Source organism: Wyeomyia smithii, chromosome 3, assembly GCF_029784165.1.
Source record: "Wyeomyia smithii strain HCP4-BCI-WySm-NY-G18 chromosome 3, ASM2978416v1, whole genome shotgun sequence".
Classification (NCBI taxonomy): domain Eukaryota; kingdom Metazoa; phylum Arthropoda; class Insecta; order Diptera; family Culicidae; genus Wyeomyia; species Wyeomyia smithii.
The window spans coordinates 131507948-131533379 of NC_073696.1; the positions used below are offsets into that span (position 1 = coordinate 131507948).

At 35.2% G+C, this 25432-nt stretch overlaps 1 protein-coding gene across 1 annotated transcript in view; it reads right to left on the reverse strand.

The window, feature by feature from the left end:
* Positions 1–23535: 23535 nt before the first annotated feature.
* Positions 23536–25432, reverse strand: part of LOC129726985 (pyruvate dehydrogenase (acetyl-transferring) kinase, mitochondrial) — a 124097-nt gene continuing 122200 nt past the window's right edge. The window contains exon 8 of the mRNA XM_055684316.1: positions 23536–23852. Coding sequence (XP_055540291.1) covers positions 23781–23852 — 72 coding nt within the window. The 3' untranslated portion in view covers positions 23536–23780. The remainder of the gene's footprint in view (positions 23853–25432) is intronic.

Consider the following 25432-nt stretch of genomic DNA (forward strand, 5'->3'; position numbering starts at 1 on the left):
CCAAATTTGGAAGTTTTTTGGAGACAAAAGATATTTTATTGGTAGTTTTATATGACTCCCTACTCGAGAGCTAACCAAATAAATGGAACTAAATTTGAAATCAGGAGGTTTTGGGGGACAAGACATGTTTTTATGGTGGGTCCCTTCTCAGAAAGGAAAGCACAATTGAAGACGTGGATGTTCTCATTCCGATAAAACCAATCAATTCTAATGATTTGCCTGTTGAGTGTGAACGTATCCAGTATCAGGTTCGCATCCATTTGCAAACTATAAACAAATCGCAAGGTGGAAGCATGTGGAATCCAGTAAAATTTCCCATGGTTTCAATGTTCAAAATTAATTAGACAAAGAAAAAAATAGGCGGGACGAAGATTACTCAGCTAGTTTAACATATTTCTCAGACGATCCAATTTTATTAAGCAACTTTGAATTATTAGGCTGATATTCAGTACACGTAAATTAAACTTGACAATCGCCAGATGTTTAACGGTTACAACCAGCGTTGCCATTGTGCCAGATAAATCTGGATTTTGCCAGATTTCTGTTTGCGCGTCAGACAAACAGATAAACCTTAGAATCTGCCAGATATTTGTAAATGAGCCAGATTTCATCAGCGTCGTCTCGCAAAAAGGTCATTAATGCGAGATGAGCCGTGCCTGGCCTTTACCTACCTACACCCGGCGAGAGCAAAAAAAAAAGGTCATTACTTTCAATTCTGCCAGGAATTTTATCCAAAAATGAGTGACAGATTTTTGCCAGGCTTTTTATTTTCGTTTTGCCAGATTTTATTCAAAACTTAGTAGCAACGCTGGTTACAACACCTAGAAGATTTCTCTTGTCACTTCACTAAGGTTCAATCAAAAACAAATCGTTCTTAGTGACCGTTGTATCCTGGAATCGCAAAGAGTTACTGGTTTTCAAAAATTCTGCATATATTTTGCTACACTACAAATTGAATATCTTAAGAAAATCAGGACAAATGCTAGAATATGAAAAATAAATCAGGACATCCAAATAGGATCTCAAAATCAGGAAATGTCCTGCTAAATTAGGACGGATGGTATCCACATGTGGGACGGCATGCTGGGTCTCCCCCAGTTGTCCTCACAGGAGGACAATCGTGTCAGCTCTGTTTAGAGTCCCACACTGACACTAGGACGTTGATCAACCGCTCCTAACATGAAGATTAGCGGACCATTGCTCAGGTTCTAGAAGCTTCCCAAGCAACCAGAAGTTCGAATTTCACTTAATAAACGAAATTAGAAATTCACATGGTCGGCGTGCGACCAGACCGAGCCAAGCGCCAAACACATTGTTTTGAGTAATTAGCATTTGAAGTTTGACCACCCATAAATTAATCGTGTTTGAACTTATCCTTAATTCAATGCTAACACGTAATGAACAGGGCTTAATGAATGTCCTGTTATCATAAATACACGAAAAATAGCAATAATTGATAAAATATTTGGTTTTTATTCTTGACACCTATGCACTCAGTTCACTCTGGTCGAACAAAATTTTTAAAAAAGGGTCTTCAGTTCGGTCTGGTCAAACGTATTTACTACAACATATCAAATTGACTATTAAACAAGCTAATTTTTCTCACTAATCAAACGTAATACATAGATATCAACGCTGCCTTAACTCTTAGTCCAATCTGTATCAAAAATTATACAGTTGATAGACAAGCAAAGCTTTATTTCTGTTGCTCTATTTCCTACTACCAAAGCGCACCAAGTGCTAAGTGTCAAGATAGTATCAATGCTCTGGTATTTTGAAGCGGGTATTGTCTAATTTTATCAATTTAACGTATATTAACCCATTCCTGACGTTTGTTACAAGAAAAAATTTTATTTTATTTGAAAAATATCAGATGAAAAAAATGCACTTAGTTCGGTCTGGCTCAACAAGATCTTGAAAAAAAGTGATGTGCCCATTGAAACGAAGTTCGGCTCTACGAAAACCACCTGGTTATTTATTTATCTAATTCTGATGACAGTCGTATTAACGAGCTGTCCGAAGCGGAGAAATCAGTTATTGGTTGTAATAAACCGCAAAGTTTGCTTTCAAATCACAAACAATCATTTTCTTTAGATGCCATGTCTGTGTTTACGGTTCACTTTGGTCGGACGCAATTTCGTTCTTTTCACAAAGTGCTACAGAGATTTTTTATTATAACACGCCTATGAACTGTTCAAATGATTTCATTCTTTAATGGAACATAGATTATCAGTTTGCACATCCACTGGTGCTAATAACTCAATTTTAAAGAAAATGGCGCTTGGCTCGGTCTGGCCGCACGCCGACCACATAAGGTTCAGATTTGGTTCCGTGGAACTTTCTTGCTGAACAACATTGCTCAGAAACCGAGCTTTATTCTAAAAAAAGTACCGGCAACACCTGAAAGCAACTTGAAAGTTCATCAGGAGCTGCTTGTTCCTTTTTATTGAAACCTTAAAGTTAACATAAAGTTTACACGTGAACTTCAAAACCCCCGGAAATTAAAGTTCGGTTAGCATTTTATCCGTACTTCTAATCAGCTTGAAAGTTCAGTAGAAGCTGCTTACTACTCTTCATTAGAACTTTAAAGTTCATACATGAACTTCACAACCCTCGGAATATAAAGTTTGGTTAGCATTTTATCCGTACCGTACTTGCTGATTAAAAGCACGAAAGTTCAGGAGAAATCTATGTCGTACTTCATTTCCACTTTAAAGTTCACGTTAAGTTCTGACTGATGCTTTACTCGGTTTTGGCGAAAGTTAAGGATTAGTGATAAAGAATGAGTTTTTTAAAAACAATAAAGAAAAGTGGTTTATTTTATAGTCATCGGAATTTTTTTATCTAAATAAATGGCAAAAGGAAAACAAAGCTGTAATTCCAATAGGTAATTTTAGGGTGTTTAAGGGCTTTCTCTATCTAAACACTTGCTTTTGTTACTTTGTAGGAAATCAATTATGAATTCAGATACCTAGGAATGTGCAGATCAAAAGAAAAAAATTAACCGGATGTAAGCTCCCGTTAGACACTTGTTTGCGCGTTATTCTTTCATCCCTGAGCATTTTTTCCAAGTTGTTTTTTACGTTCGGTCACAGCATGATAATGCCGGTTTTGAAGGTCCGAATCCATTTATCGGACACCATCGAGAGTTTCCTATGTCTCAAGCCGCTGGTCGTTTTGACCACGGCTAACAGCATATTTATTGATCGAAAAAGTTTTTATCGATTTTGAACATTTATCATATTTTGTATATACTGCTTACCAGAATAAATTTTCAATAAACGTTTAGACTAGAAGGAAAATATTGCGTGCACAACCTTTTTAATTACATTACCGTGGAATGGGTGAAATTGATCAGTGGGGTGAAATTGATCACCTGAAAATTCGTGATAAAAAATACTAATCAAAAGATATTGTTCGTACAACACTAGGCAATGTTAACGTGTCCTTAAACGCAACTTTTGCATGATTCAGATACCTGTCAAAGTTAACCCTTGCATGCCTGGTGCAATTTTTCATATTTTCGAAAAATTCTTCTAACTCAGTCAAAACTCAATCAAATTTGATCAAACAAGTTTCCAAATAACGAAAAAAAGGATTGAATTTACTTAAAGTAATCTTGGTTGAGGGTTAATTACGTTAAATTTGGAGAAGTGAGTAAAGTTTGATAAAAGCTCAAAAAATGTAATTTTCAACAATGATCATTCCATACCATTGAAGAAATACTGATGAATTCGCAGGAAACCACGAAGATTTTAATTCCAGAGTTAGTTTTTGAGCTTTTGAAACTAACCGAATTAAAATCGGTCTAACGACGATCAAATAGGAGCACATTTAGCAACAAGCAGCTCGCGTACCACCATTTTAACCTGAAATATCGTTATTTTCGTTTCCAAACTAGCTGTAAATGATATTTTTCAGTACAGAAACCATCATTTATCTTTAGCATATCGAAAAAAATGCACATTGCCAAAAAAATGTATGGATTTCAATGGTGGTCAATTTCACCCCAATTCACCACATAGTACATTATAGAATTATCGAATTTATTTTATGAAGTAGACAATAGAAATTTCACCAATAGCCATAGAGGTTTACTGGAGCACATACCAGTACTTGTTTTAAAATTATACACGCAAAAGTTGAAGTCTTGTACAATCATTGTGTCTTCCCGATTCGCACAAATGTTGCACAGAAATCGCACAATAAATGTGTGAAACGCATAACGCAACAGTTGTACTGCGAATACATTGACATAAAATGAAATCAGAATATGTATCATATACCGACACTTTATTTCTCACGTCGAGTGTATTAGTGACTAGACTAGACACATCACATACAATTTGCAGGTTGCTCTTTCGCTTCTCTTTCAGTTCGGATTGCGACGCGTAAGGCGATATCTCGTTGCTTCACGAAATGAGCGAGACACCAGTGCTGTACATACTTGATTTGATACCAGTGTTGTTAGTCTCACTCATACTGTCGGTGCGTGCTTGCTGCTATTCAGAGGAATGCATGAAGAAGAAAAAGTATCTCGAAAGCGTGTGTGCAAAAGACTTGAAAAGCGTAGCATATGTCTCGGCCTCAAGCAGAAAGGAGGAGAATGGTTTTGCTTCTCGCTCGCTTTGCAATGCTCCCAGTCAGAATTTCATGGAACGCGATTCGGACCATCGGACCCATCTCTCTCAAAATTCATGCGGGTTGAACGAAATTCGCTCGAAATACACGATCTCCCGCATTGGTGTGTGCGCTGGACGCTCTTTTTCTGTTTTTTCGTATTTCTCTTTTGGCGCCGGGCATATTCTTCCGGTTTTTTTTCTGTCTTTCTCGCATTGGCGCAGACCTTATTCTCACCGATAGCAACGTCGCGCAAACAGATGCACGGTTTATTGTATTGGTGTGTGTGTTGAACTTTCTTTATTCTCATCGATAGCAAACGTAGCGCAGTTTTTATTTTCAATCGAGTTGGTAATAAAAGTTCGATTATTTCGCGCTCGGCAAAAAAAAATAGTTTCGCGTGTGTAAAAAACAACAAGACTGTCGCGGCGGTTTCAAAAGTGTTTAAAGTGTTTGTCCGGCTGCTGGCCAATAGTGCGTGGTTTTTTCGGTGATAAATTTGCTGAAAGGCAGCAATGTGAAAATATTTGTTTTTTGTGAATAAAACCGTAAAACTTAGGTGGTAAAAGGTGAAGTGCGGTGGATATCATCGGTCAGTGCAGTGCAGTTGAAAATCTAGCGGATTAAAAAAAAATGTGATACGAGCTAGATAAAAAATGCTGGTTGGTAACCAGCAAGTGTGTTGTTTGGGTGTTAACTCTTCTGCAACAAGTGCAATTGCACTCGCCAGGTTAGTGTTTTAACCAAAATTAAAATTCAAACCACAACAATAATTTAAATGAAATTTGAATTGGTTTTTTGAGTTGATTTCTTTTTCCCGACTGCTCTCATATGCATGCTGGAAACAGATTGATCAAATTAAAACTTTGCATTCAAGTTTTGTTGTGAATTTTACTGTGACACGTTTTCTAGCCACTGATTGTCGTTGTTTAATTTTATTTTGGAACATTTCATAAAAATTATTGGGAAGTTCGATTTTGCATATAATAGGAAGCTGACAATATATATATGTATATATATATATATATATATATATATATATATATATATATATATATATATATATATATATATATATATATATATATATATATATATATATATATATATATATATATATATATATATATATATATATATATATATATATATATATATATATATATATATATATACATATATATATATATATATATATATATATATATATATATATATATATATATATATATATATATATATATATATATATATATATATATATACATATATATATATATATATATATATATATATATATATATATATATATATATATATATATATATATATATATATATATATATATATATATAAATTTATATATATATATATATATATATATATATATATATATATATATATATATATATATATATATATATATATATATATATATATATATAAATTTATATATATATATATATATATATATATATATATATATATATATATATATATATATATATATATATATATATATATATATATATATATATATATTTATATATATATATATATATATATACACTAAAGTCGCTTTTTACGCGTGGGATACGTGCCGCGTAAAAAAAACCGCGTAAATTCCGGAATCCGCGTAAAAAAAAACATCGTTAATTTTGCATTCCGAGTGAAGGGAAACCGAAATCCGGGCAAAAAAAAATACCGCGTAAATTCCGGAATCCGCGTAAAAAAAAACGCGTAAATTCCGGAATCCACGTAAAAAAAACCCGCGTAAAAAAAATTGTTGTTTCTTTTTTAATTTATGCAAAAATTTATTCCACAATCTATCGGTACACCGCTTTTTACGCGGGTTCTTTTTATGCGTTTTTCTGAACGGGATATTTTTACAATAACGCGGATTATTTTTACTCGATTATAAGATTATTTGTACGCGGTATAAAATAGGTTTAGTATAAGTATGTCTAATCTAATCTTTTAAATGCGGTACAACCAACCGCGTCAAAAGTGACCCCAGTGTATTTTCAAACCGTAGTCTTATGCCCATTTAGTACAATTTTCAACAAGCAAAAAAAAATTCTTATTGATGCAAGACTGCTGATGGTTACCCAAAGATGCGCGAAAACCTATTTTCCAACACCTATCAGTCTTTTTAAACCTTGGTTATGCCCATTCAAAGAAAATTTCAACAAGCAAAAAAATTTTTTTTTGATGCACGACTGTGAACTGTTACTGAAGGATGCGTGAAAACCCATTTCGCATTACCTATTAGTATTTTCAAACCTTTCTTATGCCCATTAAGAACAATTTTCGCATTGGTTTCATTGGTTTCTACACTTACTACAAACAGTTTTTTGAAGCATTTTATACCCCATAAACAGTTGTTGTAATGCTTATTTTCAATTTCAATACATCTCAAAAATCCACGTTATATCGAGTTACGTTATATCAAGGTTGCCTTATAGCGAGGTATGACTGTATATACATATATATATATATATATATATATATATATATATATATATATATATATATATATATATATATATATATATATATATATATATATATATATATATATATATATATATATATATATATATATATATATATATATATATATATATATACTCACACACTAGTTGATCGAGTTGATTAGTTGATCGAATCTGCTATTTTTTAGTTTCACGTAGTTGACGGGGACTACTGACTCTCAAAAGGGATGATTTCTCAATCCTTAAAGCTTCAACAAACTTAGACTTGATCGACTGAACTGTAAACTTTTTTGTCCAGTTTTTTTTGTCAAATAAATTTAATTTATGTAAAATAATGTAATGTAAAATACAATATGTTAATATTAGTTTAACACAATACTGCCCATAATTCAGAAAACGGCTGATATGCCATTTTCACCAAAATCGGGAAAACAGTTTCTCAAGACGGTTAACACCCTAAACAAGGTCCGTACGTAAGCCGATTGTCAAAAAATGCATTTGGGAAGGCAGCAGAGGTGAAACAATTTTGGCTTATATCCAAAATAATTCAGAAGTTGGCTAATATCCAATATGTTTCTACCAGTGGCATGTTCACGAACCAGTGTATTATTACTGTACTTTGTTTCATCTAACTTTCGAAAGTGTGTTGTAGTCTGGTGGTTACTGGCGACAGGTAAGCGATCGTAAGGCCCTTGCATCAAATTTGACTATTTACGAACAACATATTTGATGCAACAAGAATTTATTTGCGGTGCTGCGAAACCCAATTATCAAAACGCGTGACTGTTTCCTTCTGTCATAAATCTTTACATTCTTAAAAATGCTATTTAGCTCTTTGATTAGAAGTAATATTGAAGAGAAAATTCAGATTTCATTTTATATTTGATGTGAAAAAATAGGAAAGTGGATTGTGAAATTATCATGAATAATAATATTTTCGTTATATGTATTGTTATATTATTGCACGAAACAATTGTCTTGTCGTCCTTTTCGCCCTCACTTGTGCTTCCGTGTTGTTCTACTAAATTACAAACAATTTTCATCACCAACGAGCACGATATAATTCACATCGTACGGATATCAGCCAAATTGCACACCGGTTTGTCGACTGTCCTCTCGTTTATAATTGAAAAAACGGCTACTGCGTTAAAAATACGTAGCGGATGGAATTTTCCTGCAGATTTCTCTGTTTCAACTCAAGGGCAAAGTTCCAGCATATATGAAGGGTGATATACTCAATAAAATGTTGTCATCGACAGTCAAAATATGTTGTACCGACGAAAAACTTTAAAATGCGTTTTTCTATGCGAAAATATATTCAAATTTGTGTTTAACGGATATAAAATAAATATTTCTTTTTTTTTTATTTTACTTCACTTGGAATGCCCGATGCACTGGCGTTTAAATCGCTTTTCACGCGGGTAATACCAGACACGTGGAACAAACATGGTGAGTCCGGAATCATCATTAATTCCAAAACTTTTCTAAATACTTCAAAAGTGGGTAAACAACGAATTTTGGAATTAACGCGTATTTTACTCGAATTTCCCAAAAAAGTCGTTATTTTAAGAGATATGTTTCTAAGGGTTTTTTCATATTTATTCCTATATGAAATAGCACTTCTTATTAATTTTTTCGAAAGAATTAAGCAGATATGATTAAAATTTTTTACGAAATAACATTTTTCTACGCGAATTTCAGAATTTACTCGCGGATTTTGAAATTAACGCGTTTTTTGGAAACTCTCGCGACTCTAGGATACTAAAGTTTTTAAATGCGGTCTACTTAAAAAACGTTTTAACAATCGACGGGAATCAATTTCAATAGACGTTTCTATGGGCAAAAGACGTCATTTTGTGCTTGATTTAATTTTTTGAAACAACTAATTTTTGAAAAGCTAGTGAAACATGTTATATTGGGAGTGTATTAACAATATATAAGTTATCGTCGGAATCGTCACTGCACCGAAGCGCACCGAGCAGCGACACATTTTTTGTTAATTAATCATTTTTAGTGTTCATGTTTAGTGTAAAATATGGACTGACCCACCATTGTGCACCGCAAAACGTAACATCACTACAATTATGGGTTACTTCACTTATTGCACCGAGCAGAATAAATGTTTTTAGTAACATTTTCAACATTAAATCATTTCAATCGTATGAATAGGGTTACAATTGAGTTATAAAAAACATCACTGCCAATAAAAATTGCTCAGTTTCGTGATCGTAGTGTCGTCTTCGGCAAAGTTGTAGATAATATTTTTTTTCCGAAGAAAATACCCTGAAAAAAAAATTTTTCTTTCAAAAAATAGTTAGCAGAAAAATTAGAAACTAATCAGACTGCTCTATTGGTGATTCGAACAATTTTTAAAGCTAAAACGTTTTCTTTGATTGGCATAGTGTCTTCTGCACAGTTGCAGATAACAATTTGGTCCTTCCAAATATAATAATTAAAAAAAAATCCAAAACATCTTAATTTGTTTTTTATTTCTCCACGATTGAACCAATTTCAGTGTTTAGGTATTTTATTGTATTTTTATAAAAAAAATCGGTATTAAAAAAATGAGTTTTTAAAATATTTTTTTTTGTTTTTCTCTTCCTTTTTTTTCAAACAAAAAATATTATAGTTATATTTTCGGAAAGACAATATTTGCCAAAGACATCATACCTATCAAAAAACCTTTTAAGCGGCTCTAAAAATATTTGTAATTACCAATACCTTTCCAAAATTGCATTTTTAAATAGCTCCCCAAAAATGAGACGTGCTTCAGGAAGTTAAACCAATAGCACAAAATTACATCTTTTGCCCATAGAAACAACTATGCAAATTTTCAGCCAAATTAAAAAGGGTCGAATCAATTGGGGACCCGTTCTTGTGGAATTGCTCTTTACAAAAAAATACAGTCACCTATCAGGGAAAGTTAAGTATGCGTTCATCATTTTTACAATAATAAATTAATCTATACTAAAAGGGGTTACTCTCATGTTAAGGAGAAAAAATCGAAATATATTTTTTATTTCTCTTATTTAAAAGGATACGGAATTTCAAAAAATTGCAATTAAAAAAATTTGATGTTTTAGACTAGATTATTTTTCCTTTAAAAATCAGAATGGTCTGAGCAGTAAAAAAAGCAAAGCCTTGGTGCTACATTCCGATTCGGAACTCGACCTTCTGTTTATTATACACAGACTTCGCAGCCAACTGTTTCGTGTACGGGACAATTGCGGGGCTAGCGCTACGATCCTACTGACACTAACAGTCTCACCCGAGTCGAGACTCGAACCTACGACGACTGGTTTGTTAGGCCAGCATCGTACCTCGAGACCATCTGGGAGGTGTCTGGAGCAGTAGAACCGATTTAAAGGATGTCTGAACAGTAGAACCGATTTAAAGTTAATGATGCAAAATCCTTCGTTCAGGTATAGCGTACAGGATTTTTCGTGTTTCTGACAAGTAGTTCTTTCTGTATCATGCTCATTGCGAGGAATGTCGAAAAAATTATATTTTGGTACATGAACTCCAGTGAGTCCAGTTATTAATATTTTCTTTTGAAAAAGAAAGGTAAGATCTCATTATTTAAAAGAAAACTCATTAACTTTTCAACTCTCAAGAAAGATAAAATACTTTTGATCGCGAGCACACAAGTATATATAAACTCTTAAGAACTTTAAATTCAAATCCTTGTTTAGGCGTTTCTATTGAAAACAACAAAAAGTGCATCAGTTCTAGAACATAGCCGAGGCGCAAAGCAGATGAATAAATGCAGGGTTTTTAAACCTGATTCGAACCAGTTTCAGTTTTTTTCATGATACACTTTGATTGATCTCATTGATGACAGAGAAAGAATGATCCTGGTTCGAATCACGCTGAAGTTGGTTCACTGAGAAAATCGAGCAAACAATTTTTTACTCTTGTAAAAATGCAATATTCTATCAATGACTCAACAAAATACTGCATAGCATACTAATTGAATAATACGTTTGATAAAAATAAATTCTTTATCGAAAATATTTAGGCTATTTGACTGAAATATAAAAAATGCGTACCACGAGCATCGGTAGTTCGAAGTGGGAAGCTGCATAGCCGCAAGGCTACAGAGTCCGCTTTGTTAAGCGGTTGCTTTATATTAATTACGAGCAGGATCTGTATGTGGCCGCAGCCAACAGGAAGCTGAGACCTATATCTGGTGCGCTTCAAGCTTCCCAATGCCGAACTTAAGTGAAACGAATCAGCACAAGGGCACCCGAAAAAAATAACATAAAAAAACTTAAAAGTTACTATAATTGTACATAGTTCATGTTTTTCATTGTGAATACATCAATTTTACATTAAATATCATTGTTCAGAACAATAAAAACACTGTGTTTGTCATTTTTATTCATTGTTATGTATCTTAACAGCAATTTTTTAGACATTTTTCATAAATTTAGAAGTCACTGACAATGTCTTCCATGGTAAAATTATTGTCGATGGTAGACAAAAGACGTTGAGACTACTGCAGCTGCTGGGACTATTGCGACTGTTGCTGGAACTGGTACCGACGATGAATTGTTGCCTCTAAGCAGCTCCGTGGAAACTCTTGGAACAACATTACAGCATGGTTCAACAATCAACTGGAAAGTTCAGAAAGCTCCAAAGGGATTGGTAGATTTGCCTCTGCGGGAATGCCAAGGTAAAAATTTAATGTTCCCGTTATGAGAACAGTTGCTTATGTTTTTACTTTATTTTACTTCTTAGATACGAACGATTCAGCGATTGCGACATCGAGCGGGCAAACAAGCCAACACAATTGAAAAGCTGCGTACATACACATGTCTTGTGGTTACCAGGAAATGATTCCAATAAATAAACAAAAAGAATAAATCTTAATTTAATTCAATTTAATCTGTTTACGGTATTTTAGATGTTAAAATGATCAAAATAAACAAGAAGAGTAAAAACTAAATTTATTGTGAACTTTTGTTTAATGATTACAATACCCTTTCCGACAAGTCTAGCGTAGTAGTGAAGTTTATTTATTTTGCTCGTTTGGTTCAGCGTTTACCGGTTCGTTTGGTTGTTCTTGCTTCAGACTCTGCCCCACTCTATTTATCCACTCTTGTCATACCTGTCCACTTCTGGGTTGTATATATAAAGTTATATGCTAATTAAGCGCTATTCCCACTGCTTCCGGGCAGTGTCCAAGCCGTGGTGCAAATGCAATAAAAAAAAAGAAAATATTTCACTGCCACATAGGGTAATCGTTCCATTATTCATTTCAGCACCTAGGTGCACCGATATTAATCTTATTTCACTCATTTGTTCAATTTCCCGTCAAATTTCTGCAAATTTTGAAAGTAAATCTATTTGCTTCTCGATTTTGTCAAGTGGTAGAAAGTTTTACGTTGCAAATATGGTAAAATTTGACGATAAATTGATCAGATTAATATAAGAGCGATTACCCTAGTAAAAACTTCGCAAGTTACTACCGTGCACTCTCCGGGAAGCAAAAAATATCGTCGGCAACGATATTTTTCATTCGCACGGCGACAACACGACACTGTCCCGGACATTACACGGCGGTTTGGTGTGAACAAGATCGAATTAGCGCTGTATTAATAATTAGAGGCACGTCATCACTTCGGCTGTCGCACCTGGATATGCGAATGACCTACACAAGTCTAATTATTCATGAACTCAAACACCTGCGACGTTGTAATATTGATACACACTTTTTGATTATCCTAAAATAAAATAAAGGGGAAACAATGTAAATTGTTCAAACCTTCAGAACAATCAAGTATTTCTAATACACTCGCGGTATAATCAGTTCAAAACCGATTTATTAAATATAATAATTGATTCGATATTATTTACTAGTTGAACCATTTTGGCGATGCTCGGTATAGATTCAAAATTAACCGTTATGTGCTCGACAAAAAAACACCCTTAAATGCCCGACGGGTACCCTGGTATCCATAAATTGAAACTCTTGTAACTTTGACAATTTTCATCTGATTTCAATAGTTTTAGTACTCAAAGATTCAGCAACTCTACTATCTCCATTGGAATCAGTGTCAGCGGTGCTCCGAAAAGAAATTCTCATTCTCGGAAGTCCGTTTTTTTTCGGTAATATGTTTTGAAACTAAGGATTTTTATAAATATTTGATAATATTATTGGAATAATTACAATTGATGCCTCACGTTCCGGATATACCCATCTTGGCTGGCATTCGGCCATTTTTTAATCTTTTACAGAAACCGGTGGTCGCCATTTTGATACTCTAAATGGCCGCTGAGGTCGTTTTCAGGTCTCCGGACATAATTTCGATTCCGAAAGTACTCATATAGGGTGGTATTTAGTCAATTATGGCTGTTTTCCAGAAACCGGAAGTCACCATCTCGGTTTTCTAAATTGCGTCTGGAGTTGATTTCCGGTCTATAGGCACCATCCCGATTTCGGAATTATCTATATTCGATCGTATTCGGTCAATTTGTTCCTCTTCCAGATAGCGGAAGTGGCCATTTTGGAATGCAAAATGGCGTCGGGGGTCGTTTGACAGTCTCTAGATATAATACCGGTTTTGAAAATATTCATAATGGATAGTATGTGACATTGTGTTATCCAATTGTTTCTATGTCCACTAGAAACCCCGGTGGAATCTGTTCCGTAAGGGTCATTTCGAAGGCATATCACTATAACACCATAAAAATAGCCTATGGAAGTAGTTTTATAAACTTCGGACCAATAGTTGTAAGATTCTGCTCGAAAATTCATGAAATTCTTCAGTTTTGCAACATATCTCCGAAAACCCAGATTTTCGGCAATGAGAAAATTCTTTCGAGGCACCGCTGAATCTGATTTCAATGCAGAGAAGTAACTGAATCTTTTGATGCTAAAAGTGTCGAAATCGGAAGATAATTGTCAATGTTACAAGAATTACAATCTATGGGTACGCGGGTACCCCGTTAGGCATATTGTTATTACATAAAAATTAATGTTATCAAAAGTTCCCTTTTAATGAGCTTTGATTGCAGTGAACTATGAAATTCCGTTTTATGAAACTTTAAAAGGTACCCGGGCACTCCGTCAAGCTCATAACGGTTATACGAATCATTTTTTTTATATTTCTCTGCCGCACTTCACTTCAAAAATATTACGTTTCACCTCTGATACTCCAATCGTCATTTTAAATACAAAATCTATTGGGCTGTTGTGAATAATTTCTGGCCTCTGGGCATCATCTTGTTTCTGAAAACACTAAAATTGGATGGTATTTGACTACCTTGGGCTGTTCGCCAAAAACCGGAAATTACCATCACAAAATTAAATATGGCAGCTGGAGTTGATATAAGATGACCATTTAGGGTTGTTTTTTTTTTTATTCTTAAGTTTAGGTCTAACAATCTGCAAGATCAATCACGATTGTTACAATGTTTGTAGTTACGTATTTGATGAAAATAGCTTCGTGTCTGAGATTGGCGGCACACATTTATTTGTCATAAATTATACCGTTCCAGCAGAAAATTAAAAAAAATGTTTTGCGTGCGACATTAGATTTTTTACTTTATGCACAATGCGCATAATGTCGCATCTAGTGCACCGTTTAGCGTAAAAAACCGCATAAGTTCGAAACGCGGAAAAATAAGATCGGTGCTTAGAATATGGATATTCAAAAACATCACTTCGCGTGCACATTTGAATCAACGATTTAATGTGATTAAAATTTATCAATTTTGGGGCTACTAACTTTCATGATTTTACATGTCTTCGTAATATTATGAATAATATCTCATTCTTATTTATCAGATTGAGTTATTTGCAATATATTTCCATATTTTCTTCATTTGTCAGATATCCTCAAATTTCATTGCTAAGCATTACCGAACATTTTAATGTAAGAAATCACTTTATGTCATTGCTTCGAAATTCGAGTTAGAGGCGAATCACGCAATAAATATCATCATTATGAATGTTTTATGTAGTTAATAATATCTCAATTTTTAATTATCAGGTACCTGTTGTTTCTCCTCAAATGTCTCTTCTAAACATCACCAAACATTTTTTTTTTGAAAAAAAAAACACATATCATCGCTTTTAATTTTGATTTAGATGAAGTTTGAGCATTAAAAGTCATTATTCACAAAACTGCGTGAAATATGCGTGAAACATATTTCTCCTCAAATATTTTTGCGAACATTTTAATGTAGAAAAAAAAAGAACTACGATTTAAAGGAAAATTGAGCATAAAAAGACATGATTTTGCATTATAAACTCAGTTTTTAGTAAAGAAAATACCATAACTTTCCCACACATGTCTATTCGAAACAATAACAAACATTCTATTATAGAAAAAAAAAACAAATCATCGCTTCAGACTTTGATTTAGAGGTAAATCAAGCATTAAAAGTCACGGTTTTTCATGTTTTTCGAAGTCTTGTGAATTATATCTTTAGTAATCAAATACCTATAATTTCTCCTCGAATGCCTCGTCTGAATATCAACCACATGCCATCGCTTTGAATTTCGAATTATATGGTGAACGTTGAAGGTTGAACGAAAAAAAGTCAGGTTTTATTCATGTTTAATGTTATGTGAATGATATCACAATTTTTATCATTTAGATGAAGAAAAAAAAATCACAATTTTTATTATCACAAAACCGTAACTGTTTCACAAATATATTGCCTCGACCTCTACCAATATTTCCTTGCGATAAAACATACATGCCACAGCTTACTTTCTTGATAAGGACGATTTAAAATCATGGTGCTTATTGTGTACCTTAGAAACGGCGGGAATAGTATCAATAAGCTCGGCGTTACAAAATTTCATTTTTATATAGTAGATAAAAATAATTAATCATGCACCATCCTATAAATGAAGTGCTCTAATCCAATACTGCGCTATCAAAATAATCGAAACAAAGCAACCTGCACATCGTCGTTGTTGCGTCGCACCCCAGTAGGTATAAATCGCACAGCCCCGCCGCCACGTTTTACATTATGTGAATGATATCACAGTTTTCATTCTTAAGAAACCCTACATGTTACACAAATATATTCTTCAAACTCTACGAATATTTTCTTGTAAAAAAACGTACATGTAACAGCTTACTTTTTTTGATTTGAAACAATTTAAAATGATGGTGCTTATTGTGCACCTCAGTAACGGCGGGAATAATATCAATAAAATCTGCGTTACGTAAATCCATTTTTATATAGTGGATAAACATAATTAATCATGCACTATCCTATAAATGAAGCGCTCTAATCCAATATTGCGCTATCAAAATAATCAAAACAAAGCAACCTGTATAATCAAAACAAACAAAGCTACATCGCCGTTCCCGGGCAGGAGAGCATAACAAAATCATAACTTATCAATAACATATTTAGTTATGAGGACTTATCGTGTTATTCGAAAGATATTCACGTTTCAAACGTGCATATGAAAATGTCATAAAATTTTGATATCATATCTCGCTATGCCTTCAATGAGATGTTTGAGATGATTTTAGAATATCTGATTGAAAGTAAGTTTTTAAGTGAAAATAGTTCGATATTGATTATTTATAATGTATCAGTTATGCATTCAGTGTTCAATAAGTTGAAAATATCTGAATCGGTTATTTTCGTGATTTTTAATGCAGATTCTTGGTTTGTTATTGAAATATCAAGCTTTGTTATTCATATAGTCTTGAAGGAACAATATTTTGGTATTATTTTTTGTTATTTTACCAACTATGTAAACCATATTAAGATCAAAATGAGGTGTATTTCCCATATCTGGTTGTGATATTATGGTGATATTTACTCCTGCTCGGGTTGCTGCATCGCACATAACGAGGTTTGAATCGCATAGCCCCGTCACCACGTTTTACGTTATGTGAATAACATAACAATTTTTATTATTAAGAAACCCTAAATGTTCTACAAATATATTGTTTCGAACTCTACGAATATTTTCTTGCAATAGAACGTACACGTCACAGCTTACTTTTATGACTTAGAACGATTTAAAATAATTACCATTACCATTGCACCTCAAAAATGGCGGGAATGATATCAATAAGATCTGCATTACGTAATTCCATTTTAATATAGTAGATTAATCATGAAGCATCGTATGAATGAAGCCCTCTAATTCAATACTGCGCTATCAAAATAATCAAAACAAAGCAATCTGTACACCGCCGCTGCTGTGTCGCATACCACTAGGTATAAATTGCACAGCCCCGCCACCACGTTTTACATTATGCGACTGATATCACAATTTTTATAATTTAGAAACCCTAAATGTTTCACAAATATATTGTTTTGAACTCAACGAATATTTTCTTGCAATAAAACGTACATGTCACCGCTTACTTTCTTGATTTTAAACGATTGAAAATGATGGTGCTTATTGTGCACCTCGGTAACGGCGGAAATAACATCAATAAAATCTGCGTTACGTAAATCCATTTTTATATAGTGGATTAAAATAATTAATCATGCACCATCCTAAAATAAATGAAGCGCTCTAATCCAACACTGCGCTATCAAAATAATCAAAATAAAGCAACCTGCACATCGCCGTTGTTGCATCGAACACAATGAGGTTTGAATCGCACAGCCCCGCCACCACGCTTACGTTATGTGAATGATATCACAATTTTTATTATTAAGAAACCCTAAATGTTTCACAAATATATTGTTCCGAACTCTACAAATATTTTATTGCAATAAAACGCACATGTCACCGCTTACTTTCTTGATTTAAAATGATGGTGCTTATTGTGCACCTCAGTAACGGCGGGAATAATATCAATAAAATCTGCGTTACGTAAATCCATTTTCATATAGTGGATAAAAATAATTAATCATGCACCATCCTAAAATAAATGAAGCGCTCTAATCCAAAACCGCGCAATCAAAATAATCAAAACAAAGCAACCTGCACACCGCCGTTGCTGCGTCGCATACAATGAAGATTGAATCGCACACCCCGCCATCGTGATCTCTTTGCGGCAGGAGAAGTTTGGTTGTGTTTGTTTTGACCAAGTCCGCATGCCAGCCGCACCGGACTTGCTTCAAAACAAACACAACTAAACTTCCCTCTCGCCCGCGACGCACGAAGACGAATGAACCCCTAGGAGCGAATGAACCCTGGTCCGACATTTTTGTTGCATTTGAGCACGATATCGGACCGATGTTGAGCGAAATGTCCACCCGTTGTTGGACCGATCTATCGGAGAATCAGACGCGAATTGGTCCGACATCGGCCCGACAATTCTTACTGGGCTGCTTGATACCAGTTGAAACTGTTTAGGTGTAGTAGTTTGGAGCTGCCAAATACATTGGAGCAACGCTAGAGCAATAATTGCGTTATGCCCAACACGCAATCATTGTACTGGTTCCGAATTACATCAACAATTGCGCTAAAAACGCACAATTTTGAACTGGTTTCGCACCATCCAACTTTTGCGTGTAGTATTTCGGGAAAAATTTACATGGAGCTAGTTAATTGGAAATTGTTATAAAAATTTATCAATTTCACCCCGTTCCATGGTACCTACAAACAGCAGTAAAATCAAAACAAACTAGAGAACTGTCAGACTTAAGTTCACATTGCGTTTCGCTTGTACTTTTTCTGAACTTGAATGTTCATAAAAAGTTCCGCGTCAGCCTTTTCTGAACTTCCTAGTTCGCATGAGGTTCCGCCTGTACTTTATCTGAACTTCCAAGCAGGGAGACCCGGTATTTTCCTTGCTATGAACGTGTAGGTAACGAAGAGAAATCAGCACATCGAGTAAAATCGATGCTGATTTTTTTTTTGTTCACACAACTTTTATTTGACACGGCACAATACAAATCGATGCTGATCTCATATAGCGAGATCGGAGCAGTGGTATGAATCTAGGCTTCAAAGAGGGAGGACTCGAGTTCGGAGTTTCTGTAGTAAGTTGCAAAAAAATTATTAAATTTGATAATAAATGAAGCCAGGCAAGTATTCCTCTGATTTCTTCAGTAAATGATTATCATGGAATTATACCAACACGAATGATGAGTGAGGGAATTGAAAAATTGCAAATTGAATTTTATTTTAAATTTTTTGAAGTTTTCTTTTCAAGCTGAATAGCGCTCTGTTAGCGACCTATCCGAAATTATAGCGAATTTGTTTATTCCACGAAGTCAGTGGAAATCTACGCAGGATTCGAGACGCTATATCGCGATTTACGATGCAAGAGAGAGATGCCAGATAGCTCGAGGTGGGCTCTGCGAATAAAGAAATTCGCTATTAATGTGAACTTTCTAGTTCGGTTTTGAAGCTGCTTTGCATGCTACTCGGAGTTTATTCAACAAATGCGAACTGGAAAGGCCGGTGATTTACTTAAAAATTAAGCTGAATAGAATTCTGTTCGTGACCGTTAGATTGGCTGGTTAGTCTATAAATTCTACTTTTATCCGAACTTTTGGTTACTTGGGTTCTCATCTACCGCCCAAGGATGATTTACGCACCAACGATCGCGTCGCTCTCGCTCACCTAGTAATTTTCGGATGACAACATTGTCCAGGCAACGCCAATCTTTTGTGCCCATGTTTCAACTGACAGTCTATTGTGATCTTATGGCTCATGGAGGGGGGAGATAAGGACTCACCACTTGAAGCCCATTCTCACATCCTGGTTCATTCTTCCCACAATATCTCTATTGATTTTCAAACTATCTGGATTTGCCGGTAAAACGTTAGAACTACTTACTACGTTGACATAAGCTTGAATCGAGCTTTGACAGGAGTAGAAGAGGTAGGCGGTAAAATTGGTACCCTGCCTTGGCTAAGCAATTAATAAACAGAACAAACAGAAAATGCGATTGGCGAATGAAGGATAAAGACATGTGTTATATTGGAGGTAAAATTTCCACAAATTAAACATTCTAGTTCCAAGTGACAAAATTTCGACTCATGTCAATATTGTTGGCAAATATAGCATTCGATAACACGTCCAAAATGAACGGAAGGTAACCATGGCGAAAACACTGAACTGAGCTGCCCGGTGTAGAGTTCACCCCGGATTAACGATTAGTTCGGTTTCCTATAATTTATACAGATTCGCTTACGGCATTTATACGGATATAGATTTATTAGTCCGCTCACGGTAACGTTCGCCACTGTTCTGCTCTACGATGAGACCTCGCTTGCTCTCGCCGTATCTAGTTCTTCTGAACTTTCGACAAGGGGCGTTTTTTGTTCACTACTATTCTACCTCCCTAACCTAGCTATTACTCTTTAACTGGGGTAGATAGTACTCCCGAGAAAGCTCACCGAGCAAGAAACCGTGGATCTTGGATCACCGGGTCGGCTTGCTGCGGGGTAATCGGAGGTGCTACGCGGGAAAAGTTGTGCAAGAAACTATTGGATTCCTAGGAGTTTTCTTTTGACCTTATATAAAAAAACTGGTAATTCAATTTTTGGGTTTTTTAATTGAGTATCTAAAGGGTGTGCGTGTGGATGTGTGTGTGGGGGGCGGGCGCTAGCGGATCAATCTATTTTCTCACGGTACGTACCGGCTACTTCGAAGGGTTCTGGTTCTGCTGTTGCTTCGATGCTGCTGCTGCTGCGATGCTGGTTGCGGGGGAGGGGGAAAACTCGTTGCTGTTCTGCGCTGCTCTAATATGATGACCAAAATCGCAATGGCGGATGCGTGGTTTGTCGGGGAAGCGGGTTCTTCAGCGTCTTCCTTCGTTGATTCAATCGATGGGCCACGGACGAGAGCGTATTGACGCCACCGAGAAGGGTCCTCCTTTACTATCAGGGCCAGTTGCCCGAGGATTCCGCGGGCTCGTCGCTGCCCGAAACGCATTTACGGTTAGACGTAGGTGGATTTCACCACCTAAGCCGACTCGTGTGAAGTGAGAGAACGACGAACGAATGAAATATTCGTTTTGTTTGGTGAAAAAACAGAAAAAAAGGTCCTACTCGGACATAAACTATTAGCACGTCGTAGCTAAAGTGGGGTGGTATTCTTTACTTGAATGCACTCTTTCTTTGGCTAATATTAGGCACTCACTTAGCTACTTTATATTTTTTCAAAATCTCTACTCACTTGCTTGTCACACGAACGCTGCGGTACTTCTGACCGTTTGGCGGTTTTTCAACTCTCGATTTCCTCTCCTTTTACCACCCACCATTTTCTTCCCTTTTCCTGCATTTGATTATGCCCACCCCCTCAGGGTTGTATTTTGCTGATTGCGTAAAACAGTTCCGCGTTTAGCTTGGCCCATTTTAACATAACAATTTTTTGTGTTTGTGTATCTTACTAACCTAACTAATAACATCATTTTTATTTCAATTTACTAATCCTACTAACAAACTACATGAAAATAAATTAGAAACACAATAGTTATAATATACATACAGCACATTTTAAAAAATACTAAGGACAATTTGTAACAACGGTTACATAGCAGAGAAAAAAAACTGTACGAAGAAAAAAAAGATATGTTAATTTTATTTTCTTAAGTTTAATTAAAAACATAATGAAAAGAAAAAATCCTTTTAGAAAAATTAATCATCATATCGTGCTGGCATTTTAGTGATTCTGTTTAGACGTTTCGTGGGTGGCGTTTCAACATGAGTACCCGAAAAAAAAAATACAATATATTTTGCGGTGAGAACAGTAAATGGACAATGTTTTTTATTGTAAGTCTCAAAAACGTGGTATGTTTACTGTAAGCTTGCACACGTTTTTTGTTATTATCATGTTTTAACAACATTTTCTGTTGTTTATTCTACCACCGACAATAATTTTACCATGAAAAACATTGTCAGTGACTTATAAATGTATGGGAAAAGTGCCTGAAAAATTCCTGTTAAGATACATAACAACCCTCCTTTTTCGTGGTAAAAATGGCAAACACAATGTTTTTTATTGTTCTGGACAATGATGTTTAATGTAAAATTGATGTATTTAAAATGAAAAATAAGTTAAATCATGGTAAAACTATGTACAATTACAGTAACTTTCAAGGTTTTTTTGATGTAATATTTTTTCGGGTAGCGCTCCTTTCTGGTTTGTCTGCTGTGGCGGGTCTCATGACAGGATCTGTTGTATATGGTTTCAGCCCCAATCCATCCTCGGATTCATCTTGTGCACTAGCAGTCGGATACTTTCTCAGATAAGATACAGAGCGTCTGTACCGGACGCCATCTTCGCTCAGTACAATTACGTCGCTTCCACTTTCATGAACCACTGAATACTTTTCCGGTCGAAAAGTTGGCTCGAGTTTCCCCGTCTCATAGTTCCAGATCATGACGCTATCTTCAACAGCTATATCCGACACCTTTGCATGACTCAGCATATAGTTTACCCTGCATTTTTTCTTATGATATCCTTATTCCGTTCTTTATCACGATTTCAGTGGGGTTCAGTGCGTAGTGACGGCAGCAGATCTTTTACAGGCCGGCCTGTAAGCAACTCCATTGGCGACTTTCCAGTGACAGAGTGCGGTGTGGTGTTGTACGAATACACATATTCTTCATCCGTTTTCCACCAATCCTCTTTCATCGTACGAGCAATTTTCAGAATACGCAGGATTCCCTGATTCTGTCGTTCAACCAGGCCATTCATCTACGGCCAATATGGGATACTTGCTAACACAGTAATTCGCAAACTCTTCACTAGCAAATGGGGGCCTGTTATCAGTTCGAACTGTTTCCAAGTACGTATGGTGCTTGAACAAACTCTCCAGAATCTCTATCGTCTTACACGCAGTTGTTGATTTCATTTCAGTAACAGACAAAAATCGGCTATATTCTTCAGCTGTTATCTTGCCATGCCGGCATTTCTTTACGCTGTATGGGTTTTGAAGATCCACTGAAGTGAGGCCACTGAAGCACATCCTCCGGTTACGGTAACGTTCGCCACTGTTCTGCTCTACGATGAGACCTCGCTTGTTCTCGACATCTCTAGTTCTTCCGAACTTTCGACAAGGGGTGAGACTATGTGTTTTATGTTCGGTACCATTCTACACCCGGGTGCGGTTTTTGCATAGAAACACGATACGACGTGTTTTGCAACTACCACTCAGTGTTAGACAGACGACACGAAGCGCGACTACTGAAACACCGGAGCCAGTGTCGGTGTTATATTTTCGGCCCCGGTGTTTCACACTTTGGCAAACACCGGAGCGGAGGGCACTGAAAACACTGATCTCACGTAACGAATAATATTGACAATGTGAGCACATTGGAAAACGCTTCGCGTTGTATTGGACCTAGCAGAATCATGTGGCAATGAGCGAGGTCAGTTGACTCTGCAAATGTTGATTCCAGAACTTGCTCGCTTCTAAATCATGAAATCTTTATACGAAACTTTCAATGCCAAACCATCCACTTTTCCTAATCTCACACAAAAAATGTATTGGTTATTTTCTCTCAAGTTGAAATACACTGATTTGCCAAATGGTATGCGTTTATTGTTTAGTGTTTAACAACAAAGTATAATATGATATGAAACTTTTATTTGGGTTACAAAATAAAGATATCACAATAAAAACCGAAACGTATATACTACAATTATTTACTATTCCTACAAAGTAATCTATAACACTTTCACAATATCTTAGGAATATTTCTAAGGTGCTAATGTTTCTTATTATAAATGCCAGAAACGGTTGTTCAGTACCTGTTCTACTCATCTTACATCCCATTTGACACGGTTGTAGTGCGCCTCGTTTGTGCGTTAATTTGTTTTGAATTCATGTCCGAGTTCTAAAATTAAAATTAAAATAAGATACAAATATAGCTACCATTGACATAATTATCAATATTACTCAACAAGACATTCAATCATGCCAGCAACTTTTAACGGATTTATCATCGCTGCTTGTACAAACGATACGACCGTAAACAGACGTTCAAGCAAAAATAACATTAATCGAAAATTCCGTGATAATTTTTGAAGATCAAATCAATTGTGCACTAGCGCCGCATGGTGACCTTATTGCTCAGCCTTTACTGGCTTTTTTCTAACAGAAAATTGAGAAATTGGGTCCCAAAGCTATACTAGTCCTTATATATCATTTGAAAAAACCGCCTTTTCTGAGTAAAATGTGATTTTTTTAAAAAAATTTATCGTTTTCCTTCCATTTTTAAATAAAGAATAAAAAGCTGCTCGAAATGTCTTAAATGACATTTCGCCCATGTACGGTATATGGGAGAACTGTCATTTAAGGCATGTCAAGTAGTTTTTTATTTTTTATTTAAAAATCGAAGAACAATGATAAACATTTCTTAAAAATCACGTTTAGCTCAGAAAATTGCACTCTTTCAGCTGATATTTAAAAATCAGTAAACCGTTTAAAACTTTAAGACCCAATTGTTCAAGAAAGAGGTCTGTTTCAAACTTTTCGAGAAACCTTTACCATCGTGACATCAAATTATTCTAAGTTCCTAAAGCACACAATAATTGACTTGTATGAACGGAAAAACTGTCATTGTTTTGATACTGATATAAAAAAATCATAGTAAATGTTCGGTGTCTACTCATGTCATCTATGCTAGGTATGCTTGCATGTGATTGGTTCATTGCTCGCGTAAATTTACCCTTGAAACTTTATACCTATTTTTAACGCTGAGCAATGAAATAATAATTATCATCCAGCGATTTCTAAAATTGTGCAAAATTTTTTTCTGTCCAACAACATATTAATTATTGTTATCCATCATGTAGTTATGCTGTTATTGCCGTATAAAATCTGAAATCTTTCCCATTTTTCCGAATGTGCATTAGTACAAAAAACCTCGAAAAAAAACAAAGATGTAGTGCCATAATAAAAAACTAGATGTTCGGCAGACCATCACCAAGGGTATTCGTGGCACACTTCATAAACTTGATATTCGTTCTTCGTCATTGCAGATTGCAAATTGTAGATGGAACAAGATGATAATAAGTGTTTTGTTGTCTCTAACAACAATTACATTACTCCTGTTGATCGGTACTTAATAACGACCGCCAAATAAACATCCACTTCAACACCAACACTAGGGTGCCAGCCAAAATGGTCATCTCGAATTTCAAAAAAAAAACCTTTACAAAATGTTCACCTGCTCGAAAAAACACCCTGTGCAAAATTTCAGCTCAATCGGATTAAAAATGGGGTGGCGCAAAGCGATTGAAGTTTGGCTTTTTTGAAAACCGAAATCACCCAAGGGGGGGTTACGTGAAATTTCGGTTTTCGAAAATTTTTGTTTGATGCCAAATGACTTAAAAACGCATGAAACGTCGAGAATTGGTGTCATCTGAAAAAATTTTTTTTGCAAAAATTTACTCTGGGACTTAGTCATTTTTT